This window comes from Lynx rufus, unplaced genomic scaffold, assembly GCF_022079265.1.
Source record: "Lynx rufus isolate CCGP_SWC_20201006 ecotype Redwood Valley unplaced genomic scaffold, mLynRuf1.p SCAF_16, whole genome shotgun sequence".
Taxonomy (NCBI): Eukaryota; Metazoa; Chordata; class Mammalia; order Carnivora; family Felidae; genus Lynx; species Lynx rufus.
This window is the reverse complement of record NW_025814830.1, coordinates 41,220,358-41,241,257: the sequence shown is the minus strand read 5'-3', so window position 1 is coordinate 41,241,257 and position 20,900 is coordinate 41,220,358. Positions and strand designations below refer to the sequence as shown.

The following is a 20,900-nucleotide window of genomic DNA, read 5'->3' as shown; positions in this document are numbered from 1 at the left end:
AGCCGGCCCTCCACCCCCGGCTGAAAGGACAGAGAAACTTTCTTTCCAAGGTGGCAGTTCAGGCAACTCTTCCAAAGCAAGTTCCAAAAAAGATGTTTAAGTCTTGAAACCATAGGTTCCCTGGTGGGACAGAGCCGCCTTTCAGCAAAGGGCCTCCTACCCGGCACAGTGAGATTGCACGGAGGTGTGGGAAGCTGGGCTGTGCTCGATTTTGGGCCCGTTACCGTCATCCTGGAGGACGTGCTCACATTTCCACCACAATTCAGACTTAGCTGATGGTTCCTGAAAAAGATCTCCCAAATGTGACATCTCCCGAGGTCATTTTGGTGGGAGCAGGGTGGGGGTGGGGTGCAACATCTCATGAAACCCAAGTTCCTCCAGCTTTGTTTTCCAGTTAACACAGAAGAGCAGTGGCTATAAAAGCATTTGGTCACAGAAGGAACGGAACGAACTTGTGAAATACGCATGCATTTCAGATAATGAAGCCAAAGAGAACTCGGTGGGGAATGAGCTGTAGCAAAAGGGAAGAAACGCAGGAAAGGTCATTTTAAGAAAGTAAAGAAGCATTCAGAGCAAAACTGTCTGCTGCTTCAAGTCTTTTTTTGGAATGAGTGGATAATCCACATAGCGTTCACGCGCCAATGGGAAATTAGCTCCCAACTGGTACCCAGTGGGCGTCAGGGGGCTGACAGTCATCTTTTGCACAACCCTGCAGCTCAACAGACCAAACAACTTTTACTGACAGCCTCCATGACCTGCACTGAACTAGAGACCAAAAATATTTATCAGCTAGCAAATATTTCCCTTCCCAACACCATGGCACCTCCGGTGCAGGCACATGACTTAAAGACCAGCCAATCCGATGCTCCCACTCAGGACTTCCGGGAATGGCAGGAAAGCATGGGGTCTGTTGGAAATTACTACTGTGATAGAGTCCACAATCCACTGGAGCAACAAGTGTTTAATGGCAGCACAAGAGGACAATGTCCTACACGAACTATTCCTTTGCCTCGCCTGCCCCTGGATTCTGCCAGAGCTTGGTTCTTCGTCATTCTGCTAATTCTATCAACTACCCCATTCCCATTTGAGAAATTCCTTTTCTGTTTAAGTTGAACCAAGTGGATTTCTATTATTCACCAAAATCAACTATGACTAGTATACAGAACACAGGGAGGAGAATTTTAAAAAGAATCATCAACCCTTTTCTTAATCCTTGCCTTTTTTTTTTTTTTTAATTTTTTTTTTTCAACGTTTATTTATTTTTGGGACAGAGAGAGACAGAGCATGAACGGGGGAGGGGCAGAGAGAGAGGGAGACACAGAACCGGAAGCAGGCTCCAGGCTCTGAGTCATCAGCCCAGAGCCCGACGCGGGGCTCGAACTCACGGACCGCGAGATCGTGACCTGGCTGAAGTCGGACGCTCAACCGACTGCGCCACCCAGGCGCCCCAATCCTTGCCTTTTTTAAAACTTCATACAATGTTGGCTGTCTTTAGTTATGGCATTTTGTTTCATTCCTTTGCCATCGTCCTATTCTCATCTTATCAGATCCACACTCCCCAAAACCTAAGAACAGGGAACAGAAGAGGAAGCAATAGGGAAGGGAGAGAGGCCAGAGGCTGATAAACGTGAACAACTTATGAGATGGAGTCCATGAAAGCCGACACCTGCAACAATTTTACCTCTTGCAGTTAAAGAAAAGCACTTAACTATTTTGGACATTTCTCCCTCAATGTACATAGTACAACTTGAAAAATAAGAAAAGGAAGTGGACAGAAAGAAGCCAAAGAGAAACAAAAAATAAGAGCCACACATCATGGATTGAAAACCAAAACCCCAAAACCCCACATCTCCAGTAAGTCAACCGACTGCCCCTTCTCTTCTCCGCCAATTCTCCCAAAAGGAGAGATCCCAAGTGTCACTTGGAGCACAGGCAGAAAACCACAGAGAAAGGGGCCTGGAGGGATTAGAGTCAGAAGAAAGATCCTTGGATCTGCAGGTGACTTTAAGCGACAAGACAATTTCCTTTACTAGTAGGAACAGAAAGTAACACTGTTGAATCACTTGCCTGGTAACTGTCCCTGGGTTGGGACATCTGAGGTGCAGGCCGTGAGCCAGACAGCTCACGTTGAGTTCAAGTCCCTCAGGGACTAAGCACTAAGTTCCAGTAATATTTTAAGATACAAACTCAGAAATAAAGAATGTCTAGCAAATAGAGCCGAGGGCAATAAAGGCTCTGGGAAGGGCATTAAAGGTTACGTATGGAAGGCCGGCTCCTTTTTTTAAGTATCCACCCACGGGGTGCAGAACAAAACCCAGGTGTTTGAGAGTTCAATCCAAGGGGCTCTCTGCAGAGTAAGAAAGGAGTTGTCTGTTTCTGGATAATGCAATTTGGCATCCACACATCAGGAGCCACAGAATGATCTGTTTCAGTCCTGTAGACACTGGCTACATCCTTTAGTCATTAAGGGAGGACCAAAGTGGGGGTAAAGGGAATGCCACAAAAATAGTAGCAGGTTGTGAGATGGGTCCTGTCACACTGCACAATGCATGCGACTAGGTGGGCATCCCTGCTGGAACGCAGCAGGGTCACAGAAGAAAGGGCAATACACAAGTATGTGCATGACGGTCACAACAAACAAAGGCACGCTGGGGCATCAGGAAAGGGGAGCGTATCAGAAATAAGGGGAATGAGAAGAGAAATTGAAAAATGTGTGTGATGGGGCAGAAAGCAGGAAGGAGCTGTGGGAGACCGTGACGTGGGGCTCCTTCGTCTTCTATCTTGCACTGCATTTTGTGTTCTCTCTAGAGCAAGTAAAGAAGAACGAGGTCTTGGCTTCAGCCCAGCAGGAGGAGGAGGAGGAGGAGGAGGAGGAGGAGGAAGAAGAGAGCCCATTGGTACAGTATCAGCTCTTAAGTCTTCCGAGTCAAACCCTGGGCCAAGGCCAAACCCCAAAATAACTGTATGAAAGCAACTCTTCTTACTTGTAACCAGGACATGGCTCCAGAGCAAGCGAGAGGCAAAGCAAATCCAGGGAAGAGGGAAATCAACAGAGAGACATTGAAAGCTGACCCACAAAAGATTCTTAACACGTTTTTCAATATGAATCTTGTTTCACAGAGAAAAGGGAACCATCACCTCTATCTAGAACCCTCCTAAGACCCCAGCAGAGTGGAGAAAATCGTTTTTAGGGTACTCAAAAAAGTAGTAGGGGACTCTCCAAGGCAAAGTTCTACCTCTGCATGCCTGGAATGGCATTGCTAAAATGAGAGAAGGTGGGCAAGAGAAATGAAGGTTCCAAAAGACCAAGTGGAAATGACCTCTAGAACCTTCCCTCTCACCCACCAAACATTTCAGTCAACCGACAACATATTGGTGCATTATACAGAAAAAAAGATTCCTTCAAGAGATTTTTTTTTTCAATACTTAGAGAAGCCAAATAAGCAGGGAGACAAAACCAGTGTGAGACTCCTAAAACGTGTCCTTGTCTTCAAAGGATAGAAACACCCAGACCTTCCTAGTTTTGTAGCCACGACCACACAAGAAAAATGGCAGAGAAAGTCTTTGGGGCCTAGCTCTGGAGGAACAATTTCTGAAATGCAGAGAATGATCACATCCCATCCAATTTCGAAACATGCCAGAACCGGACACCAGGCATGTGTGAAAGGGGCTGTGGAGTACAAGGCCTGGCATGAGAACCTACACAAGGGCTGCACCGGGTAGACCACGGGGCACCAGGGCACGAATCACAGACAGGCATGACAGTTGACCTTGGGAGACAAGTCGATGTGATAAACACTGTGCTTTCTGTCCATCCGCACTAAAGAGATGGAGGTTTCTACGGTTCTCTCACTCTACAAGGAGCACCGGCCCTGACAGACAGAAGAGGAGATCGGCTGGCCCCGGGAGGTGGTAGCTCCTGCTTCAGGTGAGCAGAGGAAAAAACTGCAAACAAAGGCAAAGTTGATAATGAACAGTACTTAGCTAAACGGAATTAAAGCTATCGTAAGCATCGAACTAGGAAAGTATCTAATTTAGAAATGGGTTGTGGGGTTAGAGTTCATTTCAAACAGAAACAGTACTGACTAAACTCGGTGATTAAATGCTGTGGACCAGCTCAAAAGGTTTCCAGCCTCTAATCCACCACCTTCTGTAGAGACTCTACTACAGATCCCGAGCTTCATGTTCAAGGCCCCCTGAGAATATGCAGAGTTCCAACTTGGTAATGCTACCTGTCCTGCCAAAGACAGCTGTGTGGCTGGGGGGAACAAGGTCACAGGTGGAGGCTCTAATGGGATGGAAGGAGGGGTTGGGAGGGTTCCTGAAGGGACACAGTAAAGGAGGCCATCAGACAGTTAATTTGGGATCATAGCACTCTGAATTCTGGAGTAGGAAATTTGAATGCTGTTCTGTAGGTAATGACCACAGAAGGCTTTGAGCCAGTGATTAAAATGACAGTGATAGGGGCGTCTGGATGGCTCAGTTGGTTGAGGGTCCGACTCTTGGTCTCAGATCAGGTCTTGATCTCAGGGTCATGAATTCAAGCTGGGCTCCAAGCTGGGCATGGAGACTACTTAAAAAAAAAAAAAAAAGAAGAAAGAAAAAAGAAAAAAAAAAAACAGTGATAAATGTTGAGCAAAAGTGATCAAATGACAGCGATATGTGGAGACTGCTCTGCTGGGAATAGGCAGTACAGATTGGAAGAGAGAACAATGCCAACAGAGAGAACAAGTGAAAGGCTGCCCTAACCGTTCAGTTGGGAGGGATGAAGGAAAACCAAGAATCAGAAGGAAGTTGAAATAGAGGTCAATAAACTTTTTCTGTAAAGGGCTAGACAGCAAATATTTCAGGCTTTATAAGCTATATGGTCTCTGTTGAAACTACTCAACTCTGTTGTTACAGTGTAAGTAAGTAGCCAGAGTCAATACCTAAACTACTTGGAGTGCTTCTGTACCAATAAAACTTTATTTACAAAACCAGTTGTGGGCCACTTTGGCCCATGGGCCATAGTTTGTGAAGCCCTGATCCACAACAACTTTAGAGGTCCTTCCATCCTTAAGAATGTGTCAAATAAAAAAGATTTAAAGAAAAACAATAGCAGAAAGGAAAAGATTTAGATGGCTTTTTTTTTAATGTGTATTTATTTCTGAGAGAGAGAGCGCAAGCAAGCAGGGGAGGGGCACAGAGAAAAGGGAGACAGGACCCAAGCAGGCTGTGCACTGTCAGTGCAGAGCCAGATGTGGGGCTCAAGCCCACGAACTGTGAGATCATGACCTGAGCTGAAGTTGGATGCTTAACGAACTGAGTAGGTGGCTGTTTTGTTCTCAAAAGTTGAGGTACGGAAGAAGTCACAGCTGACCTTCAGGTTTCAAATTAGAATAAATGGACTTGGATGGAGGGGCCAGAAGAGAAATCCAGTCTTGGCAGAAAGATAGTATATATCTCAGATATACTGAGTCAGTTTCAGGTATATTGAGTCCTGAAACACAGAAGCTGGACACTGAGTTACTAAATTAGAAATGACGGAATTTGAGGAATTTCATTGTGATGAGTAAAATCTCCAGAGCACTGATATTTCCAGCTACCGTCTTCCCGCTCACCAAACAGGTCAACAAATAGTGTGCGAGGCAGCACATTCTCCAGGGCCAGGAGGCTCCCCTCCCTCGTGGCAAGCCCCTGCCCTCTCACCTGGTAGAGGAATCTTTGGCTGAAGTGCTGCATGGCGCCCTGAAGCTGATTCCGCTGTGACTGCCACTGCTCGTAGTTCCGCACGTACTCGGCTGTGGGGCGCTGCCAGGTGGTGGTCCGCGTGTTGTGATCCACATAGTAAAACCTGCCTCGGGGGTCTGTGCGTTTTTCCCAGCTGGAAACATTAAGGTCAGAATGAATGTAGTGACCACCCACCCCTACCCTCAAATTCTAGAGAAACCTCTGGATGGCTGGCGAGGAGGGGCTGAGGCAGGGTTAAGCAAGGTGTCTGGTGCAGAAGCTGGGCTGCTCCAGGGAAGCACAGCCAGGCAAGTCCCAATAACAGAGGCTACTGGGGCTTTCGTGATTATAGCAGTCATTGCTCTACAGCAGCCAATCCTTCCTCACCATTAGCTCCTGATTTCCATTTAGGAGATCCAGGTTGTTCTGGGGAAGGAGGAGACTCTACTACCAAGTCCAGAGTTGAACAGCTGACTGGATTAGGGGTAGGCATGCGACCTACACTGAGCCTAATATAAATGATGGAATATATATAAATGATGGAATATAAATGATACTCGAGGGAGTATAGGTTACATAAATGTATGCATTTGCCATAAGAGACTCTTAAAAACTGAGAACAAACTGAGGGTTGATGGGGGGTGGAAGGGAGGGGAGGGTGGGTGACAGGTATTGAGGAGGCCACCTTTTGGGATGAGCACTGGGTGTTGTATGGAAACCAATTTGACAATAAATTTCATATATTGAAAAAAAAATGTATGCATTTGTCAAAACTCATCTAACTATGAACCTGAGATCTGGGTATCTCATTGGGTGTAAGTTATACCTCAATTTTAAAAAGTGAATTTCAATCTAATCAAGCCTCCATATCTAACTACCAGTTGGTAGGAAAGACAATGGATAGAGAAGCATATCACCCAACATTCCAAGGTCACATCCAGAATATGAGAAATTCTACAGAACAAATGCCCAGGATCTTCAAAGAGTAAATAGAAAGAAAGAAAGAAAGAAAGAAAGAAAGAAAGAAAGAAAGAAAGAGAGAAAGAGAGAAAGAGAGAAAGAGAGAGAAAGAGAGAAAGAGAGAAAGAGAGAAAGAGAGAAAGAGAGAAAGAGAGAAAGAGAGAAAGAGAGAAAGAGAGAAAGAGAGAAAGAAAGAAAGAAAGAAAGAAAGAAAGAAAGAAAGAAAGAAAAAGTGGGGAAACTTACAGGTTAAAAGAGACTTATGATGGGAATGCAAGCTGGTGCGGCCACTCTGGAAAACAGTATGGAGGTTCCTCAAAAAACTGAAAATAGAAGTACCCTACGACCCAGCAGTTGCACTACTAGGCATTTATCCACGGGATCCAGGTGTGCTGTTTCGAAGGGACACATGCACCCCCATGTTTATAGCAGCACTATCCACAATAGCCAAAGTATGGAAAGAGCCCAAATGTCCATCCATGGATGAATGGATACAGGAAATGTGGTGTGTGTGTATATATATATACACACATACATATATACAATGGAGTAATACTTGGCAATCAAAAAGAATGAAATCTTGCCATTTGCAACTACATGGATGGAACTGGAGGGTATTATGCTAAGTGAAATTAGTCAGAGAAAGACAAAAATCATATGACTTCACTCATCTGAGGACTTTAAGAGACAAAACAGATGAACATAAGGGAAGGGAAACAAAAATAATATAAAAACAGGGAGGGGGACAAAACAAAACAGACTCATAAATATGGAGAACAAACTGAGGGTTGCTGGAGGGGTTGTGGGAGGGGGGATGGGCTAAATGGGCAAGGGGCACTAAGGAATCTACTCCCGAAATCACTGTTGCGCTTTATGCTAATTTGTATGTAAATTTTAAAAAATAAAAAATAAATAAAAAATAATAAAAGAGCCTTATGAGACATATCAGCCAAAACTAATGTGATGATCTTGAGTTTGAATCTGACCCAAATCAACTGTAAAAATATTTTTAAGACAATTGGGGAGAATGGAACAAGGACTGGGTGACATGAAGCAAAGAAATGTCGTTAATTTTGTTGGGTGGGATAATGGTATTTTAGTTTGTTGTTTTTTTAAGGAATCTCTATGCACAACGTGGGGCTCAAACTCACAAAAATGAGATCAAGAATCACATGCTCTATGGACTGAGCCAGCCAGGTACCCCTAGTTTTTTTTTTTTTTTCTTAAACCCTTACCTGTTAGAGATGTATATGATATATTTATGGTTCAAAAGATATGACAGCTGGGATTTGCTCTAAAATTCATCAGTCCCCTCCCCTGAAAAGTAGGAGGTCAGACGAAACAAAATGTTATCAGTTGCTACAACCAGGTGGTAGTTAGCAGGGATTCATCGTACTATTCTCTCAAATTTGGTACATGCCTGATTTTTCCACTATAAGTTTGAAAGGGGAAGAGGGATAAAGGGGCCTTAAAAAGATAAGAAAGGGATACCACTGAAGAAAATAGCATTAACTCAATGCAAAGGGAACCCAATATGGATTACACTATATGGGCTGGAAAGGCTTTATTCTAACTACCTTCTCATTTCATCTTGTCTGCATCCTTACCTTACTCACATAACTGTCATGCTTCAGTCCGGTATCTTTCTCAATTTTCAGGGTTAGCATCCTAACTGACTTTTTTTGGCCACCTCTTCAATGATTCTCTTAACTCACAGCGTCTCTAAAAACAGCTTCTTGGGACACCTGGGTGGCTCAGTCAGTTAAGTGTCTAACTTCAGCTCAGGTCACGATCTCATGGTTCCTGAGTTCAAGCCCCACATCAGGCTCTCTGCTGTCAGCACAGAACCTGCTTTGGATCTTCTGTCATCCTCTCTCTCTCTGCCTCTCCCCAGCTCATGCTGTGTGTGCGTGTGTGTGTGTGTGTGTGTGTGTGTGTGTGTGTGTGTGTGTCTCAAAAATAAACATTAAAAAAATGCTAATGGTACTACAGGAGACACAATAAAAAACAGTGTCTCCTTCCCTGCCTCTCCCCATCGCTGATTCCTACCTCTCAGAAGCAACAACTTTGAATTCTCAACTGCTCCTTCTATTTACAGCCATATTTCTAAACAGCATGCTCCTTCTACTGTTTCTTGATTTCTGTCATATTAGACGTTACTGTGAACCTTCTGCTATCAAAGCTGAGCGTTTAGTTATTGCATCCCACCCCACAACACACATAGGACCCCTCCTCCCGATTTAGAAAATCGTCATTAAATCCATATTCAGAGTTTGTATTATGATTTCATAGAATACTACACGTATGTTTCCTTGCTTGTACGACTTTTTTTTTTTCTGGAGTGAAAAGAACTAGAGTGTGTTTCATTCTGCCTGTTTTTCAAGAATCTCTTACCAATGCAGCCCCAGATTCTGATGGCACACGTGGCCTCTCAGTGTCAGTCAGATATGCCTTAGCCACACAGCTCCAGGCCCCTGTTGCCCTATGTGGACACCTGTCCTCCAGATCTGCTCTATGTTACTGTCCTGAGTCACCTTCCCTCATCTTCCTCTTGGGACTGTCTTTGGCCTCTGAATGGAGTCCCCTGTGTCCTGCATCTCATGACTTCTTTCTTGGTTTCCTCTCATCTGGTGGAACAAATCATCTAGTAGCTTCTGAGAAAGGATGCACCAAAGTTAATTGTTTGAAACACTGAAGATGCCTTTATTCAAGTCTCAGAGTTGAGTGTTAAGGTGACTAAAAGTTGATTTCTAGACAGGAAATAACTTTCCATCAGAATTTTAAGGGTCCAGCTCCACAGTTGCTGTTGAGAAGAAAGATGGCATTCTTGATTCCTAATTCTCGATAGCTAGCCTATTTTTACCCTCTGGAGGCTTCTGAGACATTCTCTTGCCATCCACAAATTCCATTTGGATGTTCCTTGAGGTCAGTCTTTTCTCATTCTCTGGTTTGGGCATTTGGTAGGCCCTTTGAATTTGAATACATTACCACTCAATTCTAGCAATATGCTTCTATTTTTTTTTTTCTTTGATAATAGAAAGTTCTTCTAGCAAGTTCTTTCTTGCTAGAACTACTGTTCAGATGTTGAATCTCCTGGGCTCATCTTCTAATTTTCTAATCTCCAACATTATCTTTCCATTCTTGCAATTTTTATTTTTTTAAAGAGCTCTTCTTTTTAAGTTTATTTATTTTGACAGGGGGAGGGGCACCTGGGTGGCTCAGTCGGTTAAGCGTCCAACTTCCATTCAGGTTATGATCTTGTAGTTCGTGAGTTCAAGCCCCACATGGGGCTCTGCGCTGACAGCTCAGAGCCTAGAGCCTGCTTCAGATTCTATGTCTCCCTGTCTCTCTGCCCCTCCCGCACTGCACTCTGTCTCTCTCTCTCTCTCTCAAAAATTTGTGAACATTAAAAAAAAATTTTTTTAGGGGCACCTGGGTGACTCAGTTGGTTAAGCCTCCAACCTCAGCTCAGATCTCACGGTTTGTGGATTCAAGCCCCGTGTCAGGCTTTGTGCTCAGAGCCTGGAGCCTGCTTCGGATTCTCTGTCTCCCTCTCTCTTCCCCTCTCCTGCTCACACTCTGTCTCTCTCTTTCTCTCTCAAAAATAAACAAATGTTTAAAAAAAATTTTTTTAATTTTTTAAAAAATATTTATCTTGAGAGAGAGAGCACGTGCAAGAGCAGGGGAGGGGCAGAGAGAGAGAGGGAGAGAGAATCCCAAGCAGGCTCCACACTGTCAATGCAGACCCCATTCTGAGGCTCGATCCTACCAACTGTGAGATCACAACCAGAGCCGAAATCGAGTCGGATGCTTAACCAACTGAGCCACCCAGGCACCCCTGTTTCTGCTGTTATATACAGTTGACCTCTTGAACAGCAAGGGTTTAAACTGTGGTGCTCCGTTTATACATGGATTTTTTTTTTCAATAAATACAGTTCAGTACTGTAAATGTATTTTCTCTTCCTTATGATTTTCTTAATAATACTTTCTTTTCTCTGGCTTACTTTATTGAAAGAATACAGTATATAATATATATAATATACAAAATATGTGTTAATCAATTGTTTATGTTATCGGTAAGGCTTCTGGTCAACAGTAAGCTATTAGTAGTTAAGCTCTGGGGAAGTCATTTGTATGCACATTTTCAACTGTGCAGGGGTCAGCATGCACTCTTAACCCCCGGGTTGTTCCACAGTCAGTTATATATTAATTTCTAAAAGGTCTTCTTGGGGTGCCTGGGTGGCTCAGTCAGTTAAGGGCCCAACTCCTGATTTCGGCTCAAGTCATGATCTCACACAGCCAGTACAGAGCCTACTTGGGATTCTCTCTCTCTGCCCCTCTCCCACTTGCGGGTACGCACGCACACATGCGCGCTTTCTCTCTCTCTCTCTCTCTCTCAAAATAAATAAACATTAATAAACAAATGAATGTTCTTGTTTTCTGCATGGTTCATTTCACGGTCTCCTGTTCTTCTTGCACAGATGCCGTATTTCCTCCCAAATTTTTGAGGATACGAATCACAATTTGGTTTTACATTCCACATTGTTTTCACCAAGTCCCCTTTCTGTCTGCTGGCCGCAGGCTGTTCTTTCATATTTAAAAGTGAGTCACTAAAACACTGAATGGACGCTCTGGGTATCCAGGTGGGGGAAAACTGACCAGTGGCTTCATTCAGCTGTTTCACTAGACGACCCACAAACATCACAATCTGTAGTTCTCTTCCCTTCGACTGATCCCTTTATCTAGCAAAAAAAAGTCCCAATCTTTAACTTGGGGACAGCGTCCTCACTCAATCCATTTTTTTCTGAGCTCATCCTTGCCTTCAGCTCTGGCTTCATCCTCCAGGCTGGCTGCATGTGCGCATGCATGTGTGAGATAAACACGTGTGCATGCAGGCGTGCGGCACAGGGCTGGATGTCATGGTTGACAACCTGAGACTCTAACAACTCCCTGCACCAATTTTTAACTTGACTTTAGCTTTTTAGTCTCATTTCATAGCACCTCCCCCTACCGTGTCTGATTGCTGAGCTTTCCAGGGCTCCGTGGTGCTGACTGGCTGACTTCCTGGTGGGCACCCACATTGTAAGTTGGGGTTTCAGCTTTCTCAGCTCTGCCATTTATCAGCAACCAAAGTTTTATTACCTTCTCCCATATGCTGCTTCTCCTCTTCCAATCCTTTATCATTATACTTCTTTATACTTTTATTGCCACTTAGGGGTTTTCAGGAAGGAATGGAAATAAATACATGTTTAATCCACACGTTTAACTAAAAGTCTTCTGGACTGGTAAATTTCAAACTTCTAAACAGCATAACCCCACCCTTGATTGTGGGTGAAATCTCACCAAGAATCGCAATCTATAAAAACAGCACAGTGGTTGAGGCCCAGTCGGCCCTGCGCTCTCTCATGTTCCAGCAGGCATGTCCACCAAACCCAGCTGTCTTGCTAGACACTCTCTGGGCATCTCTGTTTCACGTAAACCTTCCACTCCAGCCAAACTGCCTCATTAATCATTCCCTAACGATATCTTTTACTTTCACGCCTTTCCCCCAACCTGGATCAACTTCCTCTTGTCATTTAAGTCCAACTCCAGACCCTCCTACAAGATCGTATCTGATCCCGCTCCCTCTGTGAGGCCTCCCCTACACCGTGGTCTATCGAGACCCCTCTCCCTGCTCACCTCTGGTCTAAACACCACCTAAGAGCAAATTACTGCATCCATCCTTAGTTACCAGGGCCAATACTTTTTGTTCCTGGATAAAAAAATGACCATTCCTCATACAAGCGTCCCCTGGATCACACAGAAGGGGGTGGCCAAGACAGACTGAATCCTTTGACTCAATCTTACTCCGGAGTGACTGGGTCTGTTGAGACAATGGCTCCGCCTGTAGTTTCAAGTGTGCTCTCGGCATGATGATACTTCCTGGGGTGGAACTTCTCCCGTTGTTAGCGATGAAAGCTTAAGCACTCTAATTCTGTCTGGGCTCCTGGTTATGGTGCAGAAGTACCTGCCAGGGGCTCAGAGGTACTGAGGTCTGAGATTAAAATTCTGTAAGAACTAATACGCTACGTGGGGTGTAGAGCTGAGCCACCGTCCAATAAAGCATTAAAAGTGTCCTGACAATAAGAAATCTGGATCTGTAATTACAATGCTTTCTGCTCTCCAGTGATGCTAGAGGCATCCCCAGCCCACACCCGGAGGGGCCGAGTACCTAGTCAGGTGTGGAGGAGCGGCCCAGCCCCTCAGGGAAATTAGGGGAGCTGCGGGTTCAAAGTCTTTCTCAGGGTACGATCTGTATCCAATTTGAAAAATGACGGAGGAAAGAAATGGAACCAGAGGGATTATTCTACCACATTCTGGTCGTGTGAGCCTGCACCTCTCAGAGGTGGTGGACCTGGTATCATTAGGCAAATGTAGATGGTACATGCAGGGAGACATTTTTATTCTAACGGTTATATATTGATTTTATGTGCATCAGAAAAATGTGTGTGTGCTACTTTGTTTACCTCAACCCCTTCCTCTGATTTATTTTACCTCAAATTACATATCACCACCTGACATTGTATAAATTTATTAACTCATTAACTGTGTGTCTCACACTACCGTGAGATCAGGGGTTTTCTCCTTTGGTGTACCGATGTACTCCCGGGGCATAGTGCCTGGTATAGAGCAGGGCTCAATAAGTATTTGTTGACTGAAAAGAAAGAAAGAAAGCAAAGAAGAGAAAAGAAGAAAAGGAAAGAAGGGAGGGAGGAAGGAAGAAAGGAAGAAAAAAAAGAAAAGAAAGCAAGAGAAAGAAAGCAAGCAAGAAAGAAATCTGGATCTGTTGTCCCACCTCAAAACTTAAAGAAGAAACAATTTTTGGCCATCCTTAGAAGACACCATTAAAATCTTAATTTAGATGCTATCCAAATGCTCATCAGGTCAAGGCCTACATAACTTAAGAGGCAGCAACTAGCACATTTCTAGAGTTAATGCTGCTTTTAAGTATAAGGGCTGTCAACACACAAAGTACAAGTGTAAAACACATCCTGTTAAAAATCAATGATTATTTTGCAAGACAATTGGAGAAATTTGGCTACTGACTCAGTATTTGATGACAGCATGAAAATATTGTTAACAGTACCAAAACCCATAAAATACCTAGGAATAAATCTAACCAAAGACGTGAAGAATCTATACACTGAAAACTATAGAAAGCTTATGAAACAAATTGAAGAAGACGCAAAAAATGGAAAAAGATTCCATGCTCCTGGATAGGAAGAACAAATATTGTTACAATGTCAATACTACCCAAAGCAATCTACATATTCAATGAAATCCCTATCAAAATAACACCAGCATTCACCACAGAGTAGAACAAACAATCCTTCAGAGGTCTCCTCCAGAGACCTTCTTTCTCTGCATCCTCGCCAACATCTGTTGTTGCCTGAGTTGTTAATGTTAGCCATTCTGACAGGTGTAAGGTGGTATCTCATTGTGGTTTTGAAGGGGCACATGCACCCCAATGTTTATAGCAGCACTATCAACAATAGCCAAAGTATGGAAAGAGCCCAAATGTCCAGTGATGGATGCATGGATAAAGAAAATGTGGTACATTTAAATTTAAATGTAAATTTAAAATAATAATAGTAATAATAATAATAATAATAAAGAAAAGAAAATACTGTTAACAATAGAGTGGTTTTGTTTTTAGTAAGAACATTTTTTAGAAATATATACCAAAATATGGATAAAGTTATAAGATGATTACATAGGATTTTCTTCAAAACTTTATTTACAAAAACAGGTGGAGGCTGGATTTCAACCAGAGGCCCATAGTTTGCCAACCCCTGGTATAGATGAAACAAGACTGACCATGACTTGAAGATTATTGAAGCCAAGTGTTGAGTATGTGGGGATTCTCTCTACTTAGTGCACATTGGAGACTATTCATATGAATATGAAAATTTCCATAATTTCCAAAGTAAAAAGTGTGATTTTTTCCCAAGACATCAATATGTAGCTTTGGTTAAATGTATAAATAAATAATCTGAACTTAAAGTAGAAAACAGAATGAGGACTCATGATGACGGATTATAGTTTCATTTCCAAAAGGGTAAGGAACAAAAGGAAAACACAAGCATTCTACCAGGAAATCGAAACTAAAAACAGCCTATCCATGGAAATTTGCAGGACCAGAAGGTGAGGTGGTATTTGCCTGGCATGTGTATGACCAGTGAACCAGAGTACAAGGGTTTTTCCTAATACTCCCCACCTCTGACATCCTCTCCCTCTACAAGCTTGATGGGGAGGTGTTCATATTTTATGCTGGAGCCCTTCATGACTGCCTTACTGGGAGGTGATTCTCTCCTTTGAGCAGAATACATTCTCTTTTGAAAGCTCTGTGGACCAAAAGGCACATGTGGAAAGAACTTTCTGTCCCTGGCAAGCAGGGAACCAAACCCCTTCTCCTTGAACTTGGACAGTCTTCCCTCACTTGGAAGCCTCACTTATCCTCTGGTTTTAGAGAACTTAGCTGTGTTCTCACAAAGCCCAGCTCAAGGAGAAGCACCCTTCAGGGGCCATTCGGGCATACGGTGCTTTGAAATGCATCAACACCCTTTGTATCTTGGCTTCCTCATGCCTTTTCTCTTTCTTAGGAAAAGCAATCAAGTGACCGGGAATAAATATCCTTGTACTTTGCTACCTCTGCAGAAAATGACTGAGAACCTGGCCCTGATGGGATATTTCTGTAGGTGAAATAACTGAGGGCATCAAGGCATCAATGGCCCAGGATGCAGGATTCCTAGCCCTCCTCCCTCCAGGACCCAACAGCCATGGCACATAATAAAGCCCATAATACAGCCCACTGCCAACACAATGAATGTGGGGAGAAGGGAAATAAAGAGAAGAAATAGTGTAGAAGGAGAAGACAATGGGAGGCGGATAAAAGAGAGGGCAAGGAGCAGAGGGTAGGGGAAACTAAGGACAGTGATGGCAGTGAATGGTGGAGAAGCCATTCGGTGACTCCGGGTGCCGGTTCTAGAGTCTCAGGGCTTGCCAGCCTTGCCTTACCCTGGAGGAAGAGGCCGCTCCCAGGTGGTGGTCTTGGTATTATGGTCAACATAATACACACGCCCATTAGGCAGCTCTCGTTGTTCCCATCTGCAAAACAAAGTCAAGGGAAGCATGAGATACACACTTAAAAGGCGTAAGCCCTTGTGTGAAAAGGAGTCCTTCATTACTGATGTGATGAGTGATGAGAGGACAAAGACGACATGCGAGCTCAGCCCAGGGGTCAAACCTGCTTCATACTATCACTGCGGCAGCAGCCAGGAGCACTTCTTGAGTCCAAAGCTCCCCTCTATGAAGTCAATGGGCTAGGATGTGCCACAGATCACCCTAGCTTCCCCTAAATGACCCATACGAGTCTCTATCTATGGACTTTTCTAAAAGTGTGACGTGGTCATTTCAGGATCAAAGACCCCTTTAGGAATGTGATAAAAGCCAAGGACACTTTCTTTCCAAAGTGTACTTACCAATGAAAATTTGTATGCAATTTCTGGGCTTCACAGACGTCACCTAAAGTTTACCTTCAGCCTTTTCAGTCTACACTACGTTTTAAAGTCACAAATCATATGACTATCCCTGTTCTCCTAACATCACAGATATTCATGACCGCATTTCTTTTTAAAATACAAGATTCATTTACAGAGGATCTTTAACAGAGATCCGGGTGAATGAAGAAACAGCATACTGTTATTTATGGACTGCTCTCCTCTTATTATTTACTGACTTCTCTTCTTATGAGTCTGTGTGTACGGTAACGTGAGATATGGGGTGCCAAAAGTGGCCATTCTGTGCTAGTGGAAGAATAACAAGGCAGTAGATGATCCAAAGAGATAATCTACAAGCAAAATCACTACAGAATACAGCCAAGGGCCACCCACCCAACGCCTGCTATTCCCATACTCAATGCAGTCTGACAATAACTCCCCTTTACCCAGAATATGGTAATCCATATATGAAGGATACAAAATTTTATATTTATAAAAGGGCCACCACTTCATAAAGGATGTTAATGGTCCCATGAGCCTTTATGTTTTACAATGATTTCATCTGCTTCTACTTGTGGGTACTGCCTAAGAGAAGGTGACCTTTTCCAGGAAGCTAGTACAGTCAGTTCTGCTGAAATGCTTGTTTTGAAAACATAAATCTATCCCAATGTGACTGATACACGAGGGAACAATGTGAGCATGTGAATTTTGTGTTTGCTTAAGCATGGCTTTTCCTTTTAGAAACACTAAATGCACACAGATGACGTCCCCCAGCTGAACCCAGTCACGTAGGAACACACGAAGCCCATATGCATCTACAGCTGCCTCAGTTTACTACGTGTTGTACGCCATATTCATCCACATCTGGCCTTACAACTCCCGTCTGATTTCAGATGATCCTCCTTGCAATCACTTTACGACAACACTCACAAGCTCAAACACTTCTGACACCTGCTTCCACAAGTAAACTCCAGATCTTTTCATGGGAACACACACTCATTGTAGTGTTATGCACCTCAACCATTTAACATGTGAAAAACTGTGCTACCATCATTATTAGCTTCCTATTTTTTGTGTGTGCCTCTGACACATTTTTGGATGTTATGCCCCTAACCCATTTTTTTTCCTGTAAACCCTGTGGTTTTCATGGCATGATTTTTTTTGCATAGCATGATGATTTTTAGGAATACATACATAATAGCAGAGCTGACTGAATACTGAAATAATGTCCCAATTTCTATTACTAAAGGCCTGGTGCATCTATTCCAATGGATGTTGGCTTTATTTAATACCATTTCTCATTTAAACTAAAATGTCTGGGGGCGCCTGGGTGGTTCGGTCAGTTGAGGGTCTGACTTTGGCTCAGGTCATGATCTCACTGTTTGTAAGTTTGAGCCCCGCATCGGGCTCTCTGCTGTCAGCACAGAGCCCGCTTCAGATTCTCTGTCCTCCTCTCTCTCTGCCCCTTCCCCATCTCGTGCTCTCTCAAAATAAATAAACTTCAAAAATTTTTAGAAAATAGTAAAATGCCTGATCAGCAGACTGCACTGACCGACACCTCGGATGCTAGCTAGGTCAGATAAAGATATATGTGAGGTTTTTATGGCAAGGAAAGGAAGGGGGTCATCATTACCCACTGATCATCTATAATGAGCTATAGGCTCATGTTTTACCTCATGAAGTCCTTGCCTCCATCCTTTAAGGTCGGAAGTGCCATCACCATGGACGAAACAGAGGATCAGAGAAGCTAAGTAACTTTTATGTGTCATTCCAACTCAGCTCTGACTTCCTAGCCATTGCGTTTTACCACATCATGCTGAAAGGAAGAAATGAGGAAAAAGAAGGTCGACTAGAATTTATAGGGAACCTACTACCCAGAAAACAAGGTGCCAGGTGCCTTCTCAATCCCCATCTCAAAGTAAACAGCTTTCCCCAGCACTGGAGTCCAGGTAGGGGGTCCTGGAGAATCAAGACAACTGGAGGGTAACTACAAAGGTCCACCGTGTTCATCTCTAGGCTCCGTTTTAATCAGAAGCTTCTGCTTAGATGTGATCTACCAGAAGAGACTGCACATTTTGCACCACTGGGAGGGTTAGCCCTGGGAGCAGTGAGGTCCAATGGTTTGAGTCCCACCTCTCAAAAGGGATCAGCCACTGGCTTGAGGATCAGAGCGCTACCAACAACCATTAACACGTGCTCGAGAACATCTTCTTTCCTGGGTATTCTTGCTCAATGTTCTGGTCAAAATGGATATGGGTGACTTGGTCCAGGTGCTCTGATTCCTCCCGCTGCAAAAAGATCTTTACACTTCATTATTTTATTAAAAGGGCAAACAATTCTGCCAAAAGTGACCAGATAAAAATGTACCCTGGGTAAAGTTAAAGATCTTCTCCCTCTAGATGCCCTTCTGAATTAAAGACAAAAGAGTAACAAATATTATCAGCTCGAGAGGCTGTTGTCCCATCCACAGAAAACCTTTCTTGTAGGGATCTTGCAGAGAAAAAAAAAAAAAAAGCGAGGCTAACATACTATGGCTTCACACCAGATCCTCAAACTCCTCCCGTCTGCTCAGTAATAGAGTAGCAAATCTGATACCCTCTTTATTCATCTGAATTTGGAAATGAGGAGTCTTGAAAAAGATACTTGGCTTATGAGTGAGTACTGAAATATGGAAGCTCCTCAAGGAAATGGCAGCAAACCACTCTTTCATAACATCTGCTCCCAGTAAGTCTTAAGTAGCTGGTAACTCCTCAGCATCCTCTAAGAAGTTAGCTATGTCCTTCCCTTCCTTGGCAATTTCTGGCACAAAACACCAACAAAATGAGTCTGGTTCATTGTGCAGTCACTATTTGGAAACCTATCCATAATATGTGGGTGAGGCCGCACCTTTTAAAAAGACAAAATATTTGTTGTAGCAATTGCAGATGAAAGGTGCCAAAACACATTTTTCTTCATTCCAAAAATTGTGTTACAACTTTCATAAGTAGTCTCTACTTTTAGAATTCATTTTAGACAAAGAGAAAACTTTGGTTATATTATACTTTGGCTCATCTTTTAATTTGAAGATGGGATAATTCTTAAAATTCCATGAAGTAGGGGCGCCTGGGTGGCTCAGTCGGTTGGGCTTCCGACTTCGGCTCAGGTCATGATCTCACGGTCTGTGAGTTCGAGCCCCGCGTCGGGCTCTGTGCTGACAGCTCGGAGCCTGGAGCCTGCGTCAGATTCTGTGTCTCCCTCTCTCTCTGACCCTCCCCCGTTCATGCTCTGTCTCTCTCTGTCTCAAAAATAAATAAACATTAAAAAAAAATTCCATGAAGTAAATGTCTTTAATTGACACAGGGGTATTCCCACACGCTGGCAGAAAATCAGTGCAAAGACCTCCTCGCTTATATTCAAGAGGTACAGCAGCTCTTTCCAAGCCCAGATAAGATCTGTCCATCCCATCTTTGATCCCACCTGATCCTAGAAATGAAAGACTCTCTTTCAAGGGTTGTTATTGTCCAGCAAATTTCAATGTTCTTGTATGAACCCTCTCAACTGGCTTCACTGGAAAAATAGTTACCAGAGGAACAAGACCTTTCTTGCATTGCCTTTTTTGATATCTACATTTTTCCTTTTGAAATTGGACTCCTGCTCAGATTAAATGTCCATATGGGTCCTCCCTGATCCATGACCTGGCCTAACTGCTTTTCTTAGAGAACTCGCAACTCCTCCCTTACCTGCATGGCTCCTCAGAATTCACACAAATCTCTTCCCTTCATTCACTGCAGCACAGTCGGTCAATTCTGTCCACAATCAAAAGAACCTCCCAATTCTCAGCTCTCCTCGGTAACTGCTGACCCACATAGATTAAGCCTTCCCACTGTCTTGGTTCGGTCTCCCCAGGCCAAGAAAGTGATACTGGCAGCGACCTTTCATTGGCACGTCCCTGTCAGGGGTGAGGTTTCTGTCCCTTATAAGCATCTTCTTCACACTGAGATAAAAAGGCTTTTCAATCCAACTACCCATGGGTCTCAATACTGCATCCTGGTCACATGGCCATATCCTCTCCCACTGAATAGCTTCCTTTGATGTTCTCAGAAACAGTGTTCAAAGCATCAAGCTTGATTCAGGTCCCTTCCCAACACATTGCTCCTTGGCCTTCAATGAGAAACATTCAGTTCAACCATGGACTACACAGAGTCTTTGTATTTGAAGGCACTTGAAAAGTAGCCTCCAATTTCAATTAATTTTAGGTAATTTTTTTAACCTATGCTACCTTTGCTCCTATGCCTTTTATTCAGTTATCTTCCATGCCCATGCCCCAATCACACCCCTCACCGTCATTAAAAGGGTAAAAATCCCATCGCGAGGATGACACCCTATCCGTTCTCTCCTGTGTTACCTGAAAGAAACTGTCTGGTCCCCTAAACGTAGTCACTACACTCCTGTGGAAGGTTTCCTAAAAGGTCTTCAGAAAATTCTCGATTATTCTGCCATTCAGCCAACCCTGATCAACATACCTACTGGGCAGACTTCCCTGATGTGTGGACAGAATCACATTTTCACCAACAGTAGGATTAAGATGGAAAGGGCTAACAGCTACAGGAGTAGTTCAGGTTAGTGTCAGAGACATTCTCTTTAAAAGGCCCTTACAGGGGCGCCTGGGTGGCTCAGCTGGTTAAGCCGCCCGACTTCAGCTCAGGTCACGAT

At 43.6% G+C, this 20,900-nt stretch overlaps 1 protein-coding gene across 1 annotated transcript in view; it reads right to left on the bottom strand.

The window, feature by feature from the left end:
* Positions 1 to 20,900, bottom strand: part of WWP2 (WW domain containing E3 ubiquitin protein ligase 2) — a 148,473-nt gene that overhangs the window by 15,454 nt on the left and 112,119 nt on the right. Inside the window, exons 9-10 of the mRNA XM_047078683.1 lie at positions 15,727 to 15,816; positions 5,689 to 5,863 (exon numbers count right to left, since the gene is read on the bottom strand). Coding sequence (XP_046934639.1) covers positions 5,689 to 5,863; positions 15,727 to 15,816 — 265 coding nt within the window. The remainder of the gene's footprint in view (positions 1 to 5,688; positions 5,864 to 15,726; positions 15,817 to 20,900) is intronic.